The sequence below is a fragment of the Castanea sativa genome, chromosome 2 (assembly GCF_040712315.1).
Source record: "Castanea sativa cultivar Marrone di Chiusa Pesio chromosome 2, ASM4071231v1".
Classification (NCBI taxonomy): domain Eukaryota; kingdom Viridiplantae; phylum Streptophyta; class Magnoliopsida; order Fagales; family Fagaceae; genus Castanea; species Castanea sativa.
Genome location: NC_134014.1, coordinates 40,907,498 through 40,930,513, shown reverse-complemented (window position 1 = coordinate 40,930,513; position 23,016 = coordinate 40,907,498). Strand labels below are relative to the sequence as shown.

At 35.0% G+C, this 23,016-nt stretch overlaps 2 protein-coding genes and 1 long non-coding RNA gene across 5 annotated transcripts in view; all 3 read right to left on the bottom strand.

Moving 5' to 3' along the window:
• The window catches only part of LOC142623929 (uncharacterized), a 39,534-nt gene that overhangs the window by 2,449 nt on the left and 14,069 nt on the right, over positions 1-23,016 (bottom strand). The window lies entirely within an intron of this gene.
• LOC142624739 (protein CYSTEINE-RICH TRANSMEMBRANE MODULE 13) lies at positions 10,225-12,354 on the bottom strand. The gene is made up of 3 exons (XM_075798473.1): positions 11,950-12,354; positions 11,685-11,817; positions 10,225-10,443 (listed from the first exon to the last, which is right to left on the bottom strand). Exons 1-3 carry the CDS (start codon positions 11,999-12,001, stop codon positions 10,398-10,400), a joined length of 231 nt encoding a protein of 76 aa, XP_075654588.1. The 5' UTR covers positions 12,002-12,354; the 3' UTR covers positions 10,225-10,397.
• LOC142623310 (uncharacterized) lies at positions 14,565-21,048 on the bottom strand. Of its 3 annotated transcripts, none has more exons than XR_012842105.1 (11): positions 20,891-21,048; positions 20,084-20,300; positions 19,389-19,546; positions 19,148-19,293; positions 18,077-18,139; positions 17,897-17,989; positions 16,120-16,281; positions 15,795-15,976; positions 15,307-15,482; positions 14,896-15,204; positions 14,565-14,818 (listed from the first exon to the last, which is right to left on the bottom strand). XR_012842105.1 is itself a non-coding variant. In XM_075796707.1 (11 exons), the coding sequence occupies exons 1-11, from the start codon at positions 20,997-20,999 to the stop codon at positions 14,793-14,795; spliced, it is 1,566 nt and encodes a 521-aa protein (XP_075652822.1). In that variant the 5' UTR covers positions 21,000-21,048; the 3' UTR covers positions 14,565-14,792. The 3 variants fall into 3 exon arrangements, 2 of the variants coding, with proteins under 2 accessions (XP_075652822.1, XP_075652823.1); XM_075796707.1 differs by having other exon boundaries at positions 14,971-15,204; XM_075796708.1 differs by having other exon boundaries at positions 14,971-15,204; positions 15,876-15,976.

Genomic DNA, 23,016 nt, shown 5'->3' with positions numbered 1-23,016 from the left:
AAGGACAAGTTCCTTGGTCGAGCAGTATGATTGCCAAGGCCACCATGGTTAGTAGGGAGGGTGACAACTTCCCATTTGACCATATGCAACTTACATTTTTCAGAAGTAGAGCCCCAAAGGAAGTTGCGATTAGCTCGATCAATTTCCCAACAAACTCTATTCGGCAGTAAAGCACCTTGCATAACATAACTCGCTACTGCACTAAAGTAGGATTGGATTAAAATGCACCTTCCAAATAAGGATAGGAGATTAGCTTGCCAACCAGCCAATTTGCTTGGGATATTTTGAATAATGAAATCAAAATCCTTGTTGCCCCTGTCATAGAATTTGAGGGGGAATCCTAGGTATTTATCAAACTTCCTAGTCTCCAAGAAGCCAAGAGAGTTACAAATACAATCCTCATTGCCATGGGAGTGTTTTTTGAGAAAAGAATCCTGAATTTCTCATTGCTGACTTTTTGGCCACATAGTTGACAAAAGCAAGTGAGAACCTCTTCAATTGCTTTAGCAGTGGGGAGAGAGGTTTGACCAAAAAGGATAAGATCGTCAGCGAAGAATAGATGGGAGAAGGCAAGCCCAAATTTGGAGGCTTTAATAGTTTTCCAAGCCTTGAGAGATGTCTCTTCATGAATGAGGAAACCAAGGTACTCAAGACAACAAATGAATATGTAGGGAGAGATTGGGTATCCTTGTTTAATCCCATGGGACAGGTTGAAGGAATCTAACTTACCCCTATTGAAGAGAATAAAGACAAAGGAAGATGAGATGCAATCCATAATGATGGCTATGAGGTCTGAAGGGAAGTTGAAGTGGATAAGAATTTCTCTAATAAAAATCCATGCCAGCCTGTCAAAGGCTTTCTTGAGATTAATTTTTAAAGCCATAACTCTAGATCGTCCTTTTTTCTTTTCCATTGAATGTAGAATTTCCTGGGCTATTATCATGTTATCTACACATTTCCTTCCTAGAATAAAAGCCAATTGAAGAGGAGAAACAAGCTACTTCATAAGGGTCGAATCTTGTTAATAATGATCTTCGAAATAACTTTACAAACTGCCGGGCAAAGGCTGATTGGTCGAAAGTGCCCCAATAGCATAAGCCCAATTCTTTTCGGGATAAGAACAACAAGCATTTGATTGAGGTAGGCCGGCATTTTTTTTGAAGCAAAGATATTTTGGACTTCCTCAGTGATTAAGCTTCCAAGGGTGGGCCAGAAGTGGTGAAAAAACCCAACATGGAGGTCATCTGCACCCGGAGTTTTGTAGGGTTTTAGAGAGAATAAGGCTTTACAGATTTCTAGAGGAGAGATGTTGGCAGATAGCATCCTCAGGTCCTCCTCTATAAAAGTGGTGGCCCAGTTCACTTCAAAATCAGAGTGGGCAATCGAAGTTGGGTGTTGTGATTTATAGAGCTCTTGAAATCCATTTGGAATATGGTTTATCACTTGCTACTCAGAATTCATCCATTCTCCAAGGCGAGTTTTAAGACGATCTATTATGTTGGCTTTCCTTCTATTGACCATTTTAGCATGAAAGAAGGTGTTGTACCTATCCCCCTACAATTGCCAGTTTAGATTGGTTTTAAGAGCCTAAAATTCTTCCTCCTGATTTAGAATCTCTATGTACTGTAAAGAGAGCTCCTTTTCAAGGGAGAGGATGAAGGTAGATGGTCTGGTTGCAATGGCTTTTTGGGTACCATTAAGCCATGCAAGGTCTTTTTCTTTTGAACAAAAATGTTCCCAAAAACCTCTCTATTCTATGAGATGGCTACTTTGACAAAAGAGGAGATTACATGGTTTAAAGGAAGGGACCCATCCTAGGCTTTTTCTATAATGAGGCAAAAACCAGGGTGGTTAAGCCACATCTTCTCAAACCTGAAAGGCCTTTCAACTCTACTAGCACAAGTTTTGGATAGGCTTAGGAGGAAAGGGTTGTGATCAGAGCTTATGCGAGGAAGGTGAGTCACATGTGCTTTTGGAAAGGCTAGGGTCCAACTAGGATTGCCCTAACATCTGTCAATTCTAGTTTGAATAAGCCCACCAATATCTCTACGATTGGTCCAAGTGAAAGTAGGCCTAGAGAAATCGAGGTCAATCATATTACAAAAGTTCATACAGTTTCTATAAGCAGAGGCTCTAGTCATACTAACCCTATTCCCTCCTCATTTTTCAGAATCATCCAAAACATCATTGAAGTCGCCAACAATTACCTAAGGGAGATTATGAAGCAGGGAGATAGAACATAGATTTTACCATAAATAGAAGAGAGGAGCCAGAATAGGTCAGAGTTAATTACCTTAACAATAGCATGGATTTCCTGTTCAGTTGCAGCAAGGACATCCATTTTCACCATGTCTTTGCGCTAGAGGAGCCAAATACCCCCAATGTATCTAACGGGGTCAGTGGTGTGAATACCATCATAGGGAATGGAGCAAAGGATATCTCCAGCTCTTGAACCACTAATGCGTCTCAGTAACAACAATAATTTTAGGAGAGTGGAAGTTTGTTAGATCACGGATAGCACTTCTAAAGGAGGGTTTCATGGCCCCTCCTAAAATTTCAAAATATTCATTTTGGGAGATATATGGGGTTCAAAGAACTCACATTCTTGGGCAAAGGCCTTCATGTATGTCATTCGGTTCCATTCCACCTAGCGTAAATCCTCCCTATGCATTATGGTTCCTAGCATCAGGGTGATGGCGTGCTCCATCAAGTTCAACTGAGTTTGCTTGGTTAAAGTTTCGAGTGTGAAGCTCAATATTGCTGTGATAGTTTGGATTAGCTTCAACTGTGGGTGAATGCCTTTAATCAGGACTCCAATGGATTCCCCAATTAGAAACCTCCTTTGACATATCCCTAATAGGACTAACTCTCTCTCCATCAAGTCGAGAGATACTTCAAAGAGGTCGAACTCCAAGAAAGTCTTTGAGGTGTTAGAGCTCATCTGTCCCGGAGGTAGAAGCAGTGGCCTATCCAGAGTATACCATTACTATGGATTTGGAGTGTAGAACCAAGTTGGGTCTATCAATAGGGGGCATCCATCCTTCATGCTCTTATTTGTCAGAGGGAAGATGAAGCTCCAAGCTTCCATTAGTTCCTTATCCATCCATCTATATATCATCAATGGATCTAGCAGATGTTGTTGATCATGGTGTCCCCTAACATGACAGCTTTGTTCTTAAGCCAGATTGCCCACAACATTTTGGTTAGGTTGAGAGATTTGGATGGGGGCTTCAGCTTAAGTGGAGAAGAAGAAAGGTAGGAGTTATGGGAGGTATAGAGGTGTGGCTAGGTTTTTTGTGGAGTTAGATAGTATCTGTTTAGCCTAGGCTTTTTTACTAAGTGATATAGGGGAGTGGACCTTAGAGGGTTTGAGTGGGCCCTGAGCTTTTGGTTTTGACTTATTGGTTTGTTTTGGAGTTTGGTTAGTTGGTGTAACTAATTTCCTTTTACCTTTGTTGGCACTTGGTTTGGCTTCAGTTACTTTGTTGGGGGAGAGGGATATGATGACTAATGGGACTTTGTCATGTAGGAGGGTAGAATGCAGTCTGGGTTGGTGGTTGAAAGTATGTACCTGGGGCAGCAGGCTTTTTCTTGGGATTTGGTTTTTTCCTTGAGACCAGTAGCCATGGGCTATACTGGTCTGGTCCAGAGACTGTGGGAGGGTCTTCATGAGCCAAGACAGGCTGTTCTGACAGGTTTGAAAGGGAGGAGGGGCCAGCATTGGTGGTTTAGCTAGCTCCATTACCTTGCTCTTGGGTGGCGGGCTTGAGGTTCACTTTGATAGTTTGAGGACAATTTTATTTTTTATGGCCTAGTTAGCCACATAAGAAGCAAAGAGAATGAATGCCCTCGTAGACAACCGGTTGTCTAAACTTTCTAATGAAGATAGTTTTTACAAGAGGTTTATCCAAGCAAACTTGGACACAAAGACGGGCAAAATGTCCTCTGGCATTTGTAGTTGTGTGCCCATCAATCCTAAGTATTGGCCTAATCATGGAGCCTATCTTTTTGAGGATTATCAGGTCATAAAACTCAATGGTTAACTCAGGAAGACGTATTCATATAGCCAATTAGGAGAAGCTGGTTGTGGATGCTTTAAACTTGGGCTCCCAGGATTTAATGGCAAGAAAGTGTTGTCCTATGAACCATAGCACATGATCAAAGTCTTCATTCAGCTTAAAACGTGCTTAAAAATAGTCGTGACCAAAATCCACCAAATCTAACCTTCTAGTAGAGCCCAGAGTTCTCTGACTCTTTGAGAGAGGAAATGATATCCCACTGTTCGTCCAAAGGTCTTTATAATGAGGGCCTTTGACCACTACGATCTAATGCAAATCTTGTCCTCTTTTGAAAGAGATAGAGCCACGACTCCTTCCTTAATTTTTTCTTCCTCAACATCTGATTCGGCATCTTCATGCATTTGATCAACAAGGCTAAAGGCATTTTCATAGGCACTAGGAAGTTGTCCTACAAGTTTTGCTTTGTAATTGAGATTCTAGAACGATGGTTCAAGTGATGAAGGGGAGTGCCCTTCCTTGATCTTTTTTGTACTTCGATGCAGTGCGTCTTCTTCTTCGCCGGAGAGAGAGGAGGTTCTAGAAGTGTGCAAGGCACAATAAAATTAAAGTAACTATTTTCAACGACAAGTAAAATTCCTTTGATGTTTTAAAATTAAAAAAATTTAAAAAAAAATACAAAACATTTATAGCAATGCACTACATTGATAACCTATAATAAGTACCTAACTCTGTAATCATGCTAACTTAAAAATTATATATATATATAGTGGCATCTCCTGAATTTTTTTTCTAGAGAGTTAATAAGAAGATAAAACTTAAGTAGGAGATAAAGTTTGTGGTCTATATGGTTTTATTACAAATTTGTCCATAGTTCTAAAAAGATAATAAAAGATAAACTATAAGTTCATTTAGTATGTTGTTTCTTCGTATAATGTCTATACTAATTATGACGCTAAGATTAAATCTTGGAAACAATTTATTATTTCTAAATACAATACCACTGTGCACCGTTAGTGTGATGGTCACTTCATAAATACAAGTTTTTGTGAGGTTGGAGATAAGGGTCGGGTTCAAATCTCTAGAAGGGAGTTTCACAAACATATGCACTTAGATTAGACCAGAGTGAGATTTTGATTTTAGTGTAAACATTTTCTAATTATTGATTGACTAACTGGCCCATGCCTTAATCCCCATTTAACAAATAACAAATTAAAAACACATTCAAATTCAATCACTCCACTCGCAAATTTGATAAAAAGTATATATTAATTGTAACTTTATATAACAATTTAACTCAACTTTAACAACTATTGATCTTTGTAATTCTATTAAGAAAATTTTTGTTGTGTTAATATTTGCTCTTGTTTTTACTCAATCACTCCCTTGTCCTATGTCCTTTGTCTAATTTTTATTTTATTTTATTTAGAATCATTCCTTGTCTAGTTGTTTAATTGTCTTTTAGTGTTAGCATTTACTAACTACTGATTGACTGATTGGCCCATGCCCTAATCCCCACTTACAAATAACAAATTAAAAACACATTCAAATTCAGCCCTCCACTTGCAGCGTCGATCAAAAGTTTTAATTAATTGTAACTTTATTTGTAAGAACATATTGTTTAGAGGATCATATTTAAATTTATTTCAATTGGACTTGGAATTAAAAAAGATTTAGAGTTAGGGACTCAAGATGTTCATAATTTTATTTTAGGGGGTCAAAACAAAAAATAAAATTATAAATATATATATTTATATATATATATTTATATACACATGGAAATTGAAGTTAAGATAATTTCACCATTGGCTGATCACCATTTTTGGAAAAAATCCATTTCTTGTTTATTTCAATTCCAATCACATTGAATTTTCTTCAAAAAAAATTTCATAATTTCCCCTACAGTTATTAGACACAAGTTTTTTCTTGGATTCTTACAGCGAGAGAGTATTCAGCGTTTCTCTCTTGAAATCCTTGAGAACTCTCCAATCTAGAATTGTTTGTGAACGTACCCCTACTAAAGCGTGTGGTGCAGCAATTTGCCAAGGGCTGTAAATGAGCTAAAGCTTTGTCAAGTATTAGATGTTTAAGCTTGGCTTGACAACAAATGTAAAATGTTCAAACATAGTCTCGACTCGAACCAAGTTTACAAACTATGTTTGAATTTGGGATCATTAGAAAGTTTTAAAACTTGAGCTCAGCTTGACATGACTTGATTTATTATAGTCAAGCCAAGCTCAATCTCAATATCAAGCTCAAGCTCAAGCTCAAGCTCAATTTTAAGCTTTTGAGCTTGAGATCCAATACAACTATACAATATCAAACCTATATTAAGTATATTATCAAGCCTATTTGGTTTGGACATGTGATCCTAACTCTCAATTCATTAAAAACTTTGTAAGATATGAGTTTATATTTTAAGCTCCTATCAAGCTTTTTGCCAATCCCATAAACCAGTCTAAACTCGACTTGTTTCTTATCGAACCCTATTGTTCACGAGTCTGTTAGCTTAGACTCGGCTCATTTTTTAAACAAGCTTAAAATTAAGACTTAAGCTTGACTTTGTTTATAAACAAATAAAATGAAAGGGTTTTTTATCAAGTCAAGACCGAATTGTTTATAAACAACTTGGTTCATTTATGGCCCTAAACCCCAAAGATGAAATCTTATTACTCCACTAGGAGGTGACAGCTTTAGGAACACATGATCAGCCACTTCGAATTCCATTTTTCGTCTCCTATGATCCACATTACTCTTTTGTCTACTTTGGATATTGTCTGTAGTCGCTTCCTAAATTCAAATCAATTGAATTTTGTCCACTGTCTGTTTCTGTTGTACAAGCTCAAAACCAAACATCTCCATTTTGCAATACTTCCTGTCATACAAAGCTTCATGTGGAGCTATCTGGATACTGGCTTGGTAGGTATTATACTCAAACTCCACCATAGGTAGGTGTTCTTCTCATAAGCCTCTAAAGTCAATAACACAAACTCTTAACATGTCTTCTAGTACGTTGATGGTTCTTTCTTACTGTCCATTCGTTTGGGAGTGAAAAGCTGTGCTAAATTCAATTTTTCCCCATTGCCTTGTGCAAGTTCCCCCAATAACTGAGACATAAATCTCTATCCCTATCAGATACAATGGATACGATAGTCCCTTGAAATCTAACTATTTCATTAACACATAGTCTTGCTAACCTTTGAAGTAAGAAATCCACCTTAATGGCTAGAAAGTGTGTAGACTCCGTTAGTTCATTCACAATCACCCAAATTAATCTTTACCTCTAGGAGTCCTTGGCAACCTTGTCACAATGTCAATATAGTCAAGTGTTCTTACTTCTATTCTTGAATGGGAAGATGGGGTCACAAGCCCGTGGGCCTTCGATGTTTAAATTTCACCTGTTGACATGCCATGCACTATGCAACATATTGAGCAATCTCCCTCTTCATATTGTTCGACCAGCTGGGAAGGGAAGTCTCTCAAATTTCTGTATATCTTGGTGTCCCATGGGTGCACTGCGCATCCATTAAGAACTTCCTTGGTGTATGTTTAGTTATTAAGAACTTTCTTAGTGTATGACTGTATGAGGGCGTTTGGATTCACGTCCAGCGTCTACGTTTTGGATTTTTTTTTTTTTTTTTTCAGCGTGTCTGTCACTGTTCATTGGCCATGAACAGTAATTTTAGACCAATGAACAGTAATTTTTGGCATAAACAGTACTTTTTACACATTTAAAAATTATTTTGCTACAGTGTTTTCAGTTCTATCTAAACAGACCCTATGTTTAGTTGGATACGAAAAGTGTGCGGATGAAAAAAAAAAAAACAAACACACAAATTTCAATTGTTTATCACTCTGGCCCACCAAAACTAAATCTTCCCAAATTGGGGAGTAAAAAACAGGTAAAACTGATGCTTTTTTCTTGCTCCAAAATGAAAGTCAAGTTTGCTCTCCTCACTGTCCCACATTAACCATCTTTCTTTAATAAACATATTTTATCTTTTTTCGTCTTCGACAGTCAGTATCAGGCAGGTAGGAGCCTTTCTTCTTCTTCTTTTTCTTTTTCTTTTTCTTAGGAAAAAAAAAATATTTTGACGGTCAGTACTAGAAGAAGCTGCAAAAAATAGCCACCAACGGCTAATTTTATGTGTTTTTTTATTTAAAAATAATAGTAATAATAGATGGGTTTTTTATAATAATAATAACTGGTATAATTTAAAAAAAAATGTTAGTAAGTAATATGTCTTTTGGGTTATATATATAAATAATTTATAATGTTTTATGTAATGAGGTAAAAGAGTAAATTTATACCACCACCATTTTTTATTCTTTTTTTTTTTTCTTTTCAATCAAATAAATAAGTTTTTTATTCCTTCACTTTTTTACCATCTCAACTAAACAATACAAGAGAAAATTAAAATCTATTTACTTTTCCATCCTTCTAGTCAAACAAAGCCTTAAAGTAATCTTTAAAGATTTGGATCATTTTGCACACAAAAAGATTATCAAACCTCAAGAATTCATCACTTGGATTGTGAACCTGTCTCTACCATACTCCGAATCTTTTGCAACTACGAATCATTACCTTGTGCAACATTTATCTTTTCAACCAAAGTAGGCTGAACTCTAAAGCTTTGCCAACCGTGTTCTTGGCTCATGAAAAAACCTACCTCTATCCTTAACTTCCTTAGGTCTTCTAGGATGTGTTTGAAGAGTCAACAATGCTACCAAATTTCATGCAGAATTCCTACTCAAGTCATCAACTACTACGTTGGCTTCCCAAGATGGTAATTAATAGTTAGCTCATAGGTTTTTAAAAAACTCCCAAGTCTCCAACCACGTCCTCTTTCTTATGAAAGGCGTACTTGAGGTCTTGTGGTTAGTGAATATCTCGCATTGCTCTCCATAAAACCATAGGTAATGCCTTAGAATAAAAATAATTGTTGCTAACTCCCAAGTTAGGTGTAGAGTAATTTTGTTTATAATAAATAAGTTATATGGCTCATTAAATAGATCAAGTGACAAAAAGTACACATGGTTGATCATTTGAATAACCATATAGTGGAGATAAAACTCTATTTGTAAATTTAAACCAATCAAGGAGGCTTGCAAGCCAAGTTGGACCAAATTTTACACAATTCCAACTGGATATCAAAACTAGTTTTCTCCTTTCATTTTTGAAGGGAAAACGAATTACTAGTGTATGGTCCTACTAACTGCTAAGGCATTTCGGATGATATACCTGCACCTAAATTTAAGTAAAAATATTTGGCCCCTAGCACCTTCTTCAAGTCTATCATCTGACATTAAGCATGCATCATGTTTCAGCAATCTGCTTGCTTGGGCAAGTGATAATACCTTCTACAAAAGGGACAACTACTACGTGCAAGTACTAAGTCGTGGTCATGGCAATCCAAATTAGTGGCTTAAATGGATTCATTTAATGGTTTGGAATGTATTGCAAATTTAAAAAGTATATCTAGTGCCAAATGAAATGGTACCATGTAATTTATTAGAGACGAAGTAAAATCCTAATTAAATGTAAAATCGAGTGAAATGGAGAGGATCTATTCTGCTCATAAAACCCAAAGAAATCTAAGTACGCTTGATAAGCCCAAAAGTTTCAACACAGTCCCAACATTTGCTGTGGGCTCCCTGGAAACTCAAAACTTTTGCAAGTGTTCTGAGAAATTGGGAAAGTACAATGGTGCAGGGAAGTATGATGGGTTGTGATATAAATTAGAACTTAATGAGATGTGAATTGTTTAGAACAAATTGATAGTGGTTAGGCACCTCTACAAAGAACACAAAGTTCTCATGATAAGCCCTCAAATACCTATTTTATTCACATACAAAAATTGATTTACAAAGTTCTTACATTCTAGTACATCTACTAGTTGTTTGGTTTGGCAACGTTCTAAATGATTGACAAGTGTCTAAATCCTACTAACCAATGCATAAACAATCATCGATCTAAATATCTAACTAATTAGTTACAAGAGGCTCAGGGTGGCTGCCGACTTAGCTACTGTTGCTACAGGTTTGTGCCAAGGCTAGCTGCAAATGTAAACAACCTCTTAAAATGCCCTGCATCATACAAAGAGCCGACAGAGAACCAATCTACAATGTTTTGAAAGAAAAAAAAATGGTTCATTTAGCAGAATTGCATTGCAGAAAATCCAACATACTGCAAACAAAAATACCAACATTTATCACAGAAGTAATTACTTATTATAAAATCTTTAATTAGTGGTTATACATATCCAAATAAAATATCAACTCAGACATTAGACGAAAGTACTTTTCCTAAACATGAATCCACTCTAACAAATAAGAGACGTCATAGACGAATGACCACGGCTGTATAGCTGAAGGTTCTTCTCAGAAGCAAGCATCCAAAAGGCAGCAACAACAGAGTGCTCCTAAACTGCAAAAAACACCAAACCATGTTAATTTTTCCCGAATCACCATATTTCTTAGCTTCATCTTTTTCAATTCAAATATCACCTAATTAAATAGTTCTTACTAATTGATCCATGTTATCAGAAACAAATACTTGTTTGCATTTTTGAGTATAATGTATGCAGCCTCATGTTTACGAACTCAAATACAAAAGATGCCATCTTCACTAGTGCAAAATTGATATCATAAATGATGGTTAAAAAATAATTATTCTCTGCTTTCAAATATTCCACGCTGGAAGGCACAAAGAATAGCATCTCCCTCAATTAAGGCAAAGTTGGTACGTCACCATTCATATGGAAATTTCAAAACAAAAAACCAAAATCAATATGGCAATAGAAATGGTAGATGTGGAACTATAATGCACCGAAAAAAAATACTAGAGCTAACCACTGACTCAGGTATTTATTTCAAAATTGTGTCCTTTAAATTGAGGAAGCACACATTAGGAAATCATCAGACCCTAGAGCCGCATTAGGCCAATGCACAGTTCAAAGACATATGGAGAGGATTGTTTAACACTATATATAGCTTACTCTGCTAAATTGCAATTGAATTTAATACTAGCCTAATTTACTTGATGCTTTTTTCCTGTGAAAGCAAGAATCTGTTGTACATATTACAGCGGAGCACCATTGAACACTAGGAAAGAGAAGAAGTATACAGATTCTTTTGTTTAAACGTCCTCCGGCTGACGAAGAACCTCTATGCTTGTTAGATCTGCCTGAAGTTTAATTTTCTCATACCGTTAACACTTGACACTTCATGTGGTTTTAAAGGGTAAGGGTTCCAGTGCTCTAGAGCTGACACGAACGCGTGTTCGTATGGTGTTGGACTGGAGCTAACCCGTGTCCAGTTTTTAATAGTATCTCCTATATTTACCCCAAAAAAAAAAGTAATATGCTGAGCAATTAAAAGATGAAAGGAGACCAGAAATCTTCAAACTTCACGTCCTAAAAATGTAGACGAATATCTTTCTTATAAAATAAAGCAACATAACACAAGCCGTGTGAAACAGTGCAACCCTCTTTAGAACCAAACTCAAACAATTAAAATTAACTAGTGAAAAAAAATAAAAAAAATTTGGAACACAAGGTAAAAATTCCCAATTGCTTGAAAAAGACGAAAAGCAAAACACAATCTACCAGCAAATGCTTAGAACCACGTGTGTTTGTGTGTGTGTTTGAGAGAGAGAGAGAGACATACCATCCTTCAAGAAAACCACTATCTTGCCTAGGAGGCTGTGAGTACTGATTATACCCTTGTTGTGGCGGGTATCCCGGTGGAGGATAGCCTTGCACAGGGTATCCTGTTGGAGGATAAGCATCCTTTGGATAACCTACGTGAATTCAACAACAAAAACCCATCAATGCTTTTAGACTATAATAATAATATACATAGTTAACCACAAAAACTAGTACTTGTTTTAAGTTCAAAAGAAACCCATATGAGAATTCTGAGAACACGTTACCTTGAGGAGGAGGAACACCAACTGGAGGCTGTTGCTGGGGGTAGTAACTCATCTTTTCTTCACAACAAATTAAAACAAATCTCTCCTTCTGCTTAACTAAAATATTTGAGAACGGCTGGAATTAAGTTTTGAGGCTTAAGGTGGTTTTTATAGAAGAAAACTATAAAGGCGGCGAAGCATGAGACTGGAATCTGACTCAAAAGAGAACGGCGAGAGACACGGTGCTAACTCTGTCTTAGCAATAAAGTAAAGAATAAAAGATGATCGCATCGCACTCGTTAAGCTAATAGAAAAGCAAAAGAAGCAGAAGTGTAGAACGTGTAGAAGTTTCGAGCTTTAACTATTTTTTCTTGTTTTTTCTATAAAAAAATATATATCTTTTTATTTTTTAATTTTAATTAAAAAAGTAGTTTCAACTTTTAATAACCTCCTTTTTGTTAAAAATAATTATTTCTCGGATTCTATATGGATAAATGATAATATAACCCTGATGCTAATCACGTGTTTATCTTATCTTATCATTTAAGCTTATTTCGAAATAATTTTAAAATATAAAAATAGATAAATGCTGATAAAGTTTAAACTCTAAACAATCAAAACTTTAAGTAATTTTTTTATTAAAATTATTTACTTATTTTATAATTTATTATTACTATTTATTTAATAATTTAATTTTAATTATTTAAAAATTTTGGAGCTTATGAATTTTCATCAAGCTAGAAATAATACTAGTTCTCAATATTATTTGCTTCTTTTTCCAATACTAGTTTGGGTAGGAGACTATACCAACAATGAAAGGAGAAATATTTGAGAATGAGACTATCACCACCACATTAAATAGACTGCACCAAATGAATTGGTTACATTTATGAAGAAATGAAACATGAACAATGTCATCTTAGCTCAAAGCACCTCTCATAGCTTTCAGGAGGGCCTTGGTGGGACAAGTATCCAAAAGATTTCCTAAAAAATAAACAGGTGGAGGGCTGAAATGTATAAAGAATGGATTATATAAGGAAATGACCACCATAAAAATGGGGCATAAGATCTAAAAAGAAAGAAAGAAAAGAATACTTTGTATATACTATATAGATATACTTGATTACTATAAGAACATTTCATTATCGAACTTGACTGAAGAACGTTATTTTCATCAGTTTGCGTGTTTAATCCTGTTGTCTTGGATCCTATCTGTTTAGGGCCTGCACTTAGTTGGCTTAAGTAGTTTGCTTGTGAGATCTACCTTCTAACAAATTTATTGTTTTAGTCTTATTGGGCTAAGTAGTTTGGTATAGCTCTCAATACTATTATCTGCATTTAATACTAGTTCTAAATACTATATAAAGTATACACAATTTCTCTATATAATTGTCTTATCCATTGTGATGACATGTGTAGTCAAAACACAATATTGCAAGAAAGTGGAGAATTTGGATGAGCAGAGAATTTTCAAATGATATTAAATATATTTTGTGCGAATCACAATTTAACATAATATATTATAAAATAAGTAAATATTATACCGAGACTCACCAAAACTAAAAACGTTATAAAATTATTGTAACATTTTGTTGTATCTTTAAACTTTCTCAATTCTATATTTTAAATGAGAGTTGACCTTGACATTTTATAATATTATTTCTTAATTCATTTTTCTCTCAACCAAACAAAAAGAGTTGCATACATTTTTTATCATCCTACTTTGATATTACTTCTATCAAATACATAAAAAAGAAAACAACAATTTTTTTTCTTCCTTTTAGTTTTCTATTTTCTATATTATATAGGGTAAGACTATCTACTATAACTTCTAAAGTGGGAGATTTATGCACTAATTACAGAGGCAAGGGAAACAGAAAATGAATTGTTACAGGGTAAGAGAAGCAGAATACAACCACCATTCGAGTGAAAAGTGAAAACAACCGCATAAATGTTGTCGGCTTTGAAACAGCCAGTACCCACTCGTTCGGCCTTTTTTTCAAATGTCAAAAAGTGCAGCTGAATGGTTTACACTTTACACCGAGAGTCTGAACTGCCAAACGCATATTTATCTCCTCTTTTTTATTTATTTTATTTTATAAAACTGGAGTCCACCTTGCTAAGCCCTGTCATCCACTGTTATGATGTTTCAGAATTTGTTTTTTTTGGTAATGAAAGTTAACTTGCGGTGAAACTGAAACATCCTTAGCCAGGTTACACCCTTCTTTTATTTGTTAGCCAAAAATTAATGGAAGTTTAACTTCCTTATTTACCCAAAAGAGAATATTGAGTGGAGTGAGGAAAATGGTGTTTCTGATCTGAACCTTTGACTGCAAATGTGAAAGAAAAAAAGAGTCTAGGTACAAATTAATTCATTGAGCTCTTTAATTATCCCATGAACACGGAGATCAATCTTGGTACCCAGGGGTTGTTGTACTGGAGGCAAAATCACAGTGAAATTAGCACGTACAACAACCTATGCACATAAATTACACAATCTCTCTCTCTCTCTCTCTCTCTCTCTCTCACAACCCCCCCCCCCCCCCCCCAACACCTCCAAACCAAAAAATAAAAAATAAAGAGACAAAATCTAATTTCTTAAACAATCTCATCTTCATAGCAGGCACAGCACCACCTTAATAAGATTTGGCACAGCACCAACAAGCCTCGCACTATTGTAGTATAACTGTTAATGCAGCATAGGCCACTGAGATTTCCTTGCATTGAAGTCAGAGTAGGATGCAAGGAATACTTCCCAGAGAGCATTAGGCCAGGCATACAAAATGCTTCATGATATGGCCAATAAAATCCAAAGCCACAATAAGCAGTGGACACATCGACGATATTACTGTTGAAACAGTCTATTAATCAATCCCCACCTGTTCAATCCCTGGAGAGAGAGATGGGAAAACTGAATGAATACAATAGCCTAATTGAGTATATATCGTGATGTTTAATTGATCCTACCAAACAAGTAAACCAGAATGTGTCCACTACTTTGAGCTATAATGATGGCTGCTTAAAACCAGAAGAGCCACTTACGACGCTTATCAGCTCCAGATGTGTTGGGGTTTACAGTGATTCTTTCTGCATTACCAATAAGCCATTTGCTGAAATCAGGTGAAGAAACAAGTTCTTCCATAGCTTTCTCTGTAGAGTGTCTGGTGAAGTTTTTCCACTCAGCCTTCGAGAAAATTTTCTTTTCAGGTGTAGTATGGAATGTGGAAGGGTATAACTCCAAATCTGACTGCTGAAAAGGTGATGTCCTGGAAAAACCTGAAGGATTGAATGTGTAAAGAGCATTTCCAATGTGTAACAGGCATAGATCCTAATATTTCTTTGTATTAGTTAGATTAAGAATACAAGAATCAGGCAAACCTCGCTCAGCAGATTTGCATGAAGCCAGAGTGAAGTTTTTGGTTCGAGGCGCAAGGAAAATGGGGTCTTCATCACTCTGAACCTTGTATGTATATTTGTCATGTGAATCTTCAAAAGCTGAAAAATCAGGAACCTGAGATCTTCTGCGGTTCTTTTTTGGAGATTTCACTGAATTCCTGTACAAGTATTTCACAAATGTAATGCATTTGAAACCACAGGACACGCGACAAGTGAAAAGGAATATGCATGATGATATCGCACATAGTTTAAGATGAGTTATTAGAGCTCAAAAGGTTCAAAAGACCAAGCAAATATGTTGCGTAATTTTTCCAGGTCAATCAATAAATCATCTTCAGATTACTGGAAACTAAGAAAGCATTTTACCCCCCCACCCAATAAAAATAAATAAATAAATAAAAAACCCCACAGAACATTTCCCACATTCTCAAATTTTGGAGACACCAATTAAACATATCAGTGCTGAAGACCTTAGTGGATGAAAAGGAAGCAGATCTTGAATTCCTGATGATGGAAGGTAATCGTTAAGCTCCAGAATAGTAAAATCATACTTGTACAGGCGACGAATGAATCTAAAAATTCTCCGCAATGATGAAGAGATCATTATTCCAGATATCAAAGCTTCTGCTGCCAGTAGAGGATCCGCAGAACTCTGAAAGCAGAACATACTTGTCAAGGTGGTTACCATTTGTTCAAGAATGAAACAACTCATATGCAATAAAGATCATGGTTTGCTATATCTATACATATGTGGGGAATAAGAATTTGATACTTCTGAGATCAATGAAAAGAAACCTGAAGAATCATAACAGCAGCCAAAATACGGATGGACCATGCAACAAAGTGAGAGGTGCTTATATCAATTGATCCATCTTCTGCCAGGACAAGTTTGCGAACTGCCCAGAAGCCCATCCATGCTCCGGTCAGAACAAGAAAAGCCAGCAGAAATACTGCCAACTGCAATTCACAATTTTGAGAAACATCACAATTTCTTAATTTGCTAAGCATTACCATCAATTACTACCTATAGTACTTACACATTTATTATAACTACATAAATCTAAAGCGCAGGGATTTTCTAATTGGATAGTTTGGCTGCAAACTTGGTTGTAGCCAATAACTACAAGTCCACTTAATATCTTTTTATTGGATGTGAATTTGACAAATCCACCATTAGATTACATTTTCTTCTTATATCCTTCATACTTGCAAAATTTACAGAAGATCAAAGATCAATAATTATGTCATCAACCAAATATTTAAATTTCGATTTTTTGTAGTCTAAAATTTTGCATAAAAAAGGTTTATGAATCAAATAGTAAATAACATTCAATTAGCACGAAATTTAACATGCGTGTTAAAAACATAAATAACATATAATCTAACGGTTAGATTTTCAAAAGATGTTGTCATATTAATTTTTTTTAGTGGGAGTAGTAGCTATTGGCTACAAAGCCAAACTTTGTCCTTTCTAATTTGAATGAAGCATTCAATATAGCAGCAACTGCCTGCTTTAACACAAAATCCTAGTGCACAACAGAAATGAAACTTCTAAGACACGAGGAATCCTGGATACAATAACAGAAACAACGATACCAAATGATCAACGCAAAGAATTGTGGTGTACTTCTATGGTTCCAAGTGAATTAAGAATTTGAGTTTCAATTTAGGCAACCAATATTACATACACATCCAAAGAAAACTTTTCTTTTTAATTATGTAAAGGTTAATAGATTGGAAGGACAGCCAATCAAAAACTAAGAAAAGAGACGAATACATTTTATTATACAACTGTACACTGCAAAATCTTGTAGACATTAGGGAATTTCCATGAAACAACTTCAAGGAGACACTCTAGTTTGAACAGGGAAATAGATAATTTTACCCTTTTCCTAGGGGGAGTAAGAGTGGTAAAGTGCTAGCAGTTAATCAGCATATTCCAAATGTAGAATTATCTAAATCACTTACAATGATGCTAACAAAAATAAACCCTAAAATAGGTTTTGCCAAGCTCTCAACTGCAACTGTATAATGTAGATGACTTGTATGATTGTGCCTGTGCTTTAACCTAGACTATTTTCTTTTTTGATATATAAGATTTATTGCATTCCCACCCGCCTCTTTACCACAGAAACCAAAGCCATGGCAATAAAGCCAACCCAGAACTTTATGCATCAAAGTAAAATGGCGAAACACTTCAGTAAATATACTATAAAAAATATAAAATAAAAAAGTAGACAAGGTCGATAAAGAGGTAGGTTCCTAAATACTACTACTAGCTCATCAAAAGAAGGACCAAGGAAGCCGGATAAGGACATGTGGCAGACCACATGGAAAAAATTAATATTTTAATATGCTCATTAGCCACATCAGCTTTTTCCATTTACCAATTAACGGCAGGAACTATTTTGACACAAGACCAAAAGGTTAGAGACTAAACTGACACATTTGAAATGCTAGGGACTATTTTGACACAAAAGGCAAACGTTAGGGACCAAAATGGTAATTAAACCTTTTTTTTATAATGGATTTACAAGACAGTTATCAGAATAATTTAATATAACTTACATACAGGATTATACATGTCTTCACTGATTCCTATCTCCGTAAGAATCGTACGCAACAATCCAGGTAAGTAACGGAGAAGAAAAGATCCCAAACCAACCTGAGAAAAAAAAATCATTGTATTCACATAATCTCTTTGATAAAATTGAGGAGGGAAAAAGTGAGTTGATTCAAGGTTGATACCCACAACAGATGAGTACATAAAAATTGCAAGAGAGTTCCTTCGACCAGTTGGGAGAAGCTTCATTCCCTGTCAATAACAAGAACAATACTAACATATTACAATATGAGAGACAGATGACAAAGCAACCAAAATAATTTCTCCAGGCTGAAGTTAGAGACACAAAAATCATTCAAAGCCTCAATCCCTCCAACAAGCTGACATAAATGACAACAACAAAACTGATAAATCCAATTTGAGCTGAAAAGAAATGCACAAGATAAAATCAGAAATACACATTAAATCAAACTTTAAGGAGATGTCAAATATCAAACTGAATGCAAAGCATATGTGAGTTTCAAACTTCAAACTGAATGTGGGATCCAGTAAATTCTTTTGAACAATTAGGAAACCTTAAACAAGTAACAATATGGAAGCAAAGCTGGGACAACCAATTTTAACCAAAGGAAAGAGGAAGAATAAAAAGGAGAAGTAGGAGGAAAGACATCAGAATGGATATTAAAATAAAGAGATATTGGTACTTGAAGACACTGCTACTAAAATTACAAATTTGAACCCTAAAAAAAAAAAAAGCATTTTGCAAATGCATATCAAATAGACACCACTATTTATAAAAATTAAAAAGAAAAAAAAAAAGAATATCAAATAGACACCACCACAAACAAAATCGTAAGTGAAACACTGGAGAAGAAGGCTAATAAGGGCCAAAACATCATCCTCACACCTCCAGATTTTGTGCACAAATAAAATAACAACAACGAAAACAAGGACATCTTAGTTACCACTGACCATTTTATCAAGTTAGGTAAAACTGATTTTTTTTTTTTTTTTTGTTTGTTGATAATTCAATAATTAAGGGAGGGGGTTTTGAACCTTTTAAATGTCTCTTTTGGAAACTCCAGGATTTGCCAACTAGTTGAGCAACAAGTTTCTTGGAAAATATAACTGATTAGTTAACATGGACTAAATACTTAATTGGCAAGTCCAATAAATCTTAACAGAAAATTCAAATTACATTCACAGCTTAAAATTGTATATGATATCCATAATATTAATAGTAATGGAAAACTATATTACCTGAAAAAGGATAATCAATATTACAAGGATGACCCCGATTGACATTGCACCTCCATAATAAAATACAAGTGACTTGCTCAGAGGGGATGCCAGGCTCATCAAAACTATTCCCAGGATTAAACATATTATGCGATACAAATAAAATTCTGCAGAAAAAAACAACAAAGTAATGGAACAAGTTACTAGTTTCATAGATATGGGAGGTAAAAAGGTATCCACAGATTAAACAAAAAATAATTACCTTCTCCAATGGACACCTCAAAGGGTTCTAAGGACGAACCAGCAGTCCGTATATCTAAGATCCTGTGATCAAAAGGTGACATGGACCTAACCCAAGATCCCTTAACAACTTTCTCCCACAGACCTTGAGGGCACATCCCAATGCCAAGAGAGACATTCCTGCAAAGTAAACATTCCACTCTTAATTACTAAAAATATACTTTTAAATTGGTAACATATGCTTCAACCATTATTTGACTCAACTAGTATTATTTCTAACCACTTAAAAATGAATATTAAAAAAAATTACTTAATTGTTAGCTGAGAATTGAGACAGACGGTTACCTCATTAATAAAAGTTAATTCAGCATTATACTCTTAAAATTAAGATATCAATTAAAATTATTGAGTAAATGTAACCAAATTCAAAATCTCTGTTATTTGAGATTGTTACTACAGCTATACAGCCAAAATCGCTCTTCCATATGTGTACTTCCCAACATATTTAAATAATGGATTAGACCAAGTAGTAGAATTCTTGATCTTGAACAAATACAAAATTGCTACACATATGCCAACTACAACAAAGGAACAGCAACACTAAAAGGAATTATAACCTCAAGAATACAGAATTATACTACAGAAACCTATTTTTCCCATCCAGTCAAATCAGTCATGCAAAGTCAGGAGTGAAAACCGCATGATATGATGACTCACCTATGGAAACAAACCTCGGTTTTCGATGTACGAATGCTTGGATCTCTTTGCGACACATTCACCTTCACTACGTGGGAAATTTTTCCAAGATTTTTAAGCCTCGGCAATCCCCGTATATGAACTCTTTCACAAACCACTGAAGTGCCAGGCTTTGAACCAGTAGAAGTATTTACTGGCAAGCCATGAGATAGCTGCAGCCTAGTAGATTCACCAACAACTGCGAAACCGAAAAGATAAAAGCAAAAAACCATTACCCATCCACCCATTCAAAACCCACACCAATTTCTACCTCAAAATGTACCTAACACAACTCTCACTCCCCTAAAACTTCATTTCTCGAGCCAACCTTTTGAAAACCAAACAGAGGGCATACCATCCAAACTTGGTATCTAAGAATCAAATTTGCATCAAAAAAAAAAAAAAAAAAAACTGAAATGGAACAGTTAATTCTATCAAATTAACTGAATCAAATGCCATTGCATAATGAGAAAGATAATAAATAATTTTCCTCACCATAAAAATTGAAACATTTTACAACAATAAGCAATAATATCAAACATAATTTTACCTAAAACTCTGTTACTAATCAACTGGCTGTAAAATGGTATTTTGTCATTGTTTGCCCTAGAAAGATAAAAATGACATTTTTTTTCCCTCAGTTTTCTTTGACACCAAACAGAACCATATATGATGGAAAAAGAAAAAGAAAATCTAATTATACTATTTAATGCTTTCAATTACTAAACAAATTTCAATAAAATAAAACCCTAGATTGCGAAATTGAACATGTAATGGAAGAAATGGTACCCAAAGAAGGTTCAGTGGCGGAGGCAATGGAAGCCCAGGCCGAAATTGCGAGGAAGAGAAGGCAGGGAAATCGGGCGGAGATCCGAACCGGTTTTGCAGAACCCGACATTTTCTGGGTTTTCGAGTGGGAAAGGTGGTGGGGTTTGAAAATACGGTGAAGTGGGGAGGGTAGTTCTGCTATTTTGCAAAGCGCGCTACAGCTTTAATTGGGCCTAACCGACTTTACTCCGGCCCGTCTAGGTTGGATGGCTAAGGCCCATGGGCTGTTCTTCTCCAACCCTAGTTTTCAATTCCAAGTCCTCAACTTTGTTTCCGATTATTCTTTACAAAATAAAAGTTTTTTAAAATAGATGAAATTCTATAAGGATGCGATTTAAAACTCAATTTTTACTCACTCCAATCCTAATATGACATATCATCATATTACATATTAAAAAATAGGCATAACTACACTTGATTAATTCTCGTATCTTTTTGAAGATTCAACTTAAGTGCGAATTTATTAAGATGTTATTACGTATGTATTAAGTTTCAAGTAAAAAACTAATATGACAATCTTTTATTGCATGGAGTAAAACATGGGTTTTACACTCTGCCCTTATCAAATTCGATCTCTTTTCAAAATTACAAGTAAAATCTTTTAATATTCTTGTGAATTGTCATTTTCTTCCTTTAAATTTCATTGTTGTTATCGACATGTCTTCTCTGCTTTATCAATTTTTTAGATAGACACATTTTTCTTATCGAATTTTCCTCTACTGCTTTATCCAAAAAAAAAAAAAGTTTTAATGGATATCAATTTTTTGAATAGACACAAAAGTTTAATGGTTAATATCATGTTTTCCCATTTCTTATCATCCTTTTCTCTAGTTTTAATGTTTTATCAATCAATTTTTCCTCTATTGCTTTATTATCATTCTTATGTGATTTTCTTAATTTTTTAGCTAAACATAAAATCTTAGTTTTTATTAACTTATTACTAACTTTTTTTCCAATCATAAAATCAATTTTAAAAACAAATCTATATCTATTACTATATATAATGGAGGAAGCCTAATCTACAATTCACTCCCGTTATTACATGTGGCATACCAAACGTTTTAAAAACCTTGAAATGACATGTTTCAAATGTCATTTGTTAGAAGAAAAAACACCGTTTAAAACAATTGTTGTGTCTTTCAACCACAACAAACAAAAATAAAAAATAAAAACATTACTTCTATGCATCATCCTATGGGGGGAATGTGCAAATTAGCAGTGTGGATGGCATCAATATAGTAAGTTAGGCATTGTTTGAAACTATAAAGGAAAATAACAACTCGAGTTTTTGAAACTCGAGATTAACATAAAAAATCGAGTCTCAGAAACTCGCTTTATGCTCGCTTTGCGCTTGCTGAGGTGGACAAAATGCCACATAGATCTCGAGTCTCTAAAACTCGTTTTACTGTTGATAAAACTCGAGTCTATAAAACTCGAGTTTTACTATATCTTATTTTTAAATTCTGTTTTCATACGCATGGAACTCGATTCTTTGAGACTTGAGTTTTTCCAGAGTAACTCGAGTCTTATAGACTCGATTTCCTCTGGACAGTTTATTTAAAACACAGCTCGTGGCATTAACACTCACAGAGACTCACATTAACACACTCACAGAGAAAGCCTAAAAACAGAGCTCCTCTCAGCCTCACTAACTCTCACTCACTCACCCTTACTAACTCTCACTCACCTATAACTCTCTCACACCACTCACTCTCACAAAACCACATTGTCCACTCTCACAAAATCACATTGTCCACTCTCACTGCTCTTCCCTCTTAGCAAATTCATATCTCAGGTAAGGGTTTGCATAATTTGATTGTCATTGTAGTTGGGTATGTTGTCTATGGGTGTGGGTTAAAGAGTTTTACCATTTATTTTGTAGATAGTTAATATAACTTAGTTAATTTATCAATATTGTGAATTATAGAACTTTGTTTTGTTAGTGTTAATTTTTTGAGTATTTATTTGTATAGTTTTTGTTATCAAAATTTTATTCATCATTTCTAGGTTTTTATTTTTATCATGATCTTACAAATTTCTTTGACTTTATTTATCATTGGTTTGGGTATGAAGTGGGTAGTGAATGA

What these genes read in the sequence shown, in the direction of transcription:
- LOC142624739 (XM_075798473.1), bottom strand. Translation starts at nt 12,001, where the DNA reads ATGAGTTACTACCCCCAGCAACAGCCTCCAGTTGGTGTTCCTCCTCCT. An exon ending in TGGTGTTCCTCCTCCTCAAG is followed by an intron (nt 11,818 to 11,949) that starts GTAACGTGTTCT and finishes GAATTCACGTAG; the next exon opens with GTTATCCAAAGGATGCTTAT. An exon ending in AGTGGTTTTCTTGAAGGATG is followed by an intron (nt 10,444 to 11,684) that starts GTATGTCTCTCT and finishes TGTTTTTTGCAG; the next exon opens with TTTAGGAGCACTCTGTTGTT.
- LOC142623310 (XM_075796707.1), bottom strand. Translation starts at nt 20,999, where the DNA reads ATGTCGGGTTCTGCAAAACCGGTTCGGATCTCCGCCCGATTTCCCTGC. An exon ending in TATTGATTATCCTTTTTCAG is followed by an intron (nt 18,140 to 19,147) that starts GTAATATAGTTT and finishes TGTTATTGACAG; the next exon opens with GGAATGAAGCTTCTCCCAAC. An exon ending in CTGCTGTTATGATTCTTCAG is followed by an intron (nt 15,977 to 16,119) that starts GTTTCTTTTCAT and finishes TTCTGCTTTCAG; the next exon opens with AGTTCTGCGGATCCTCTACT.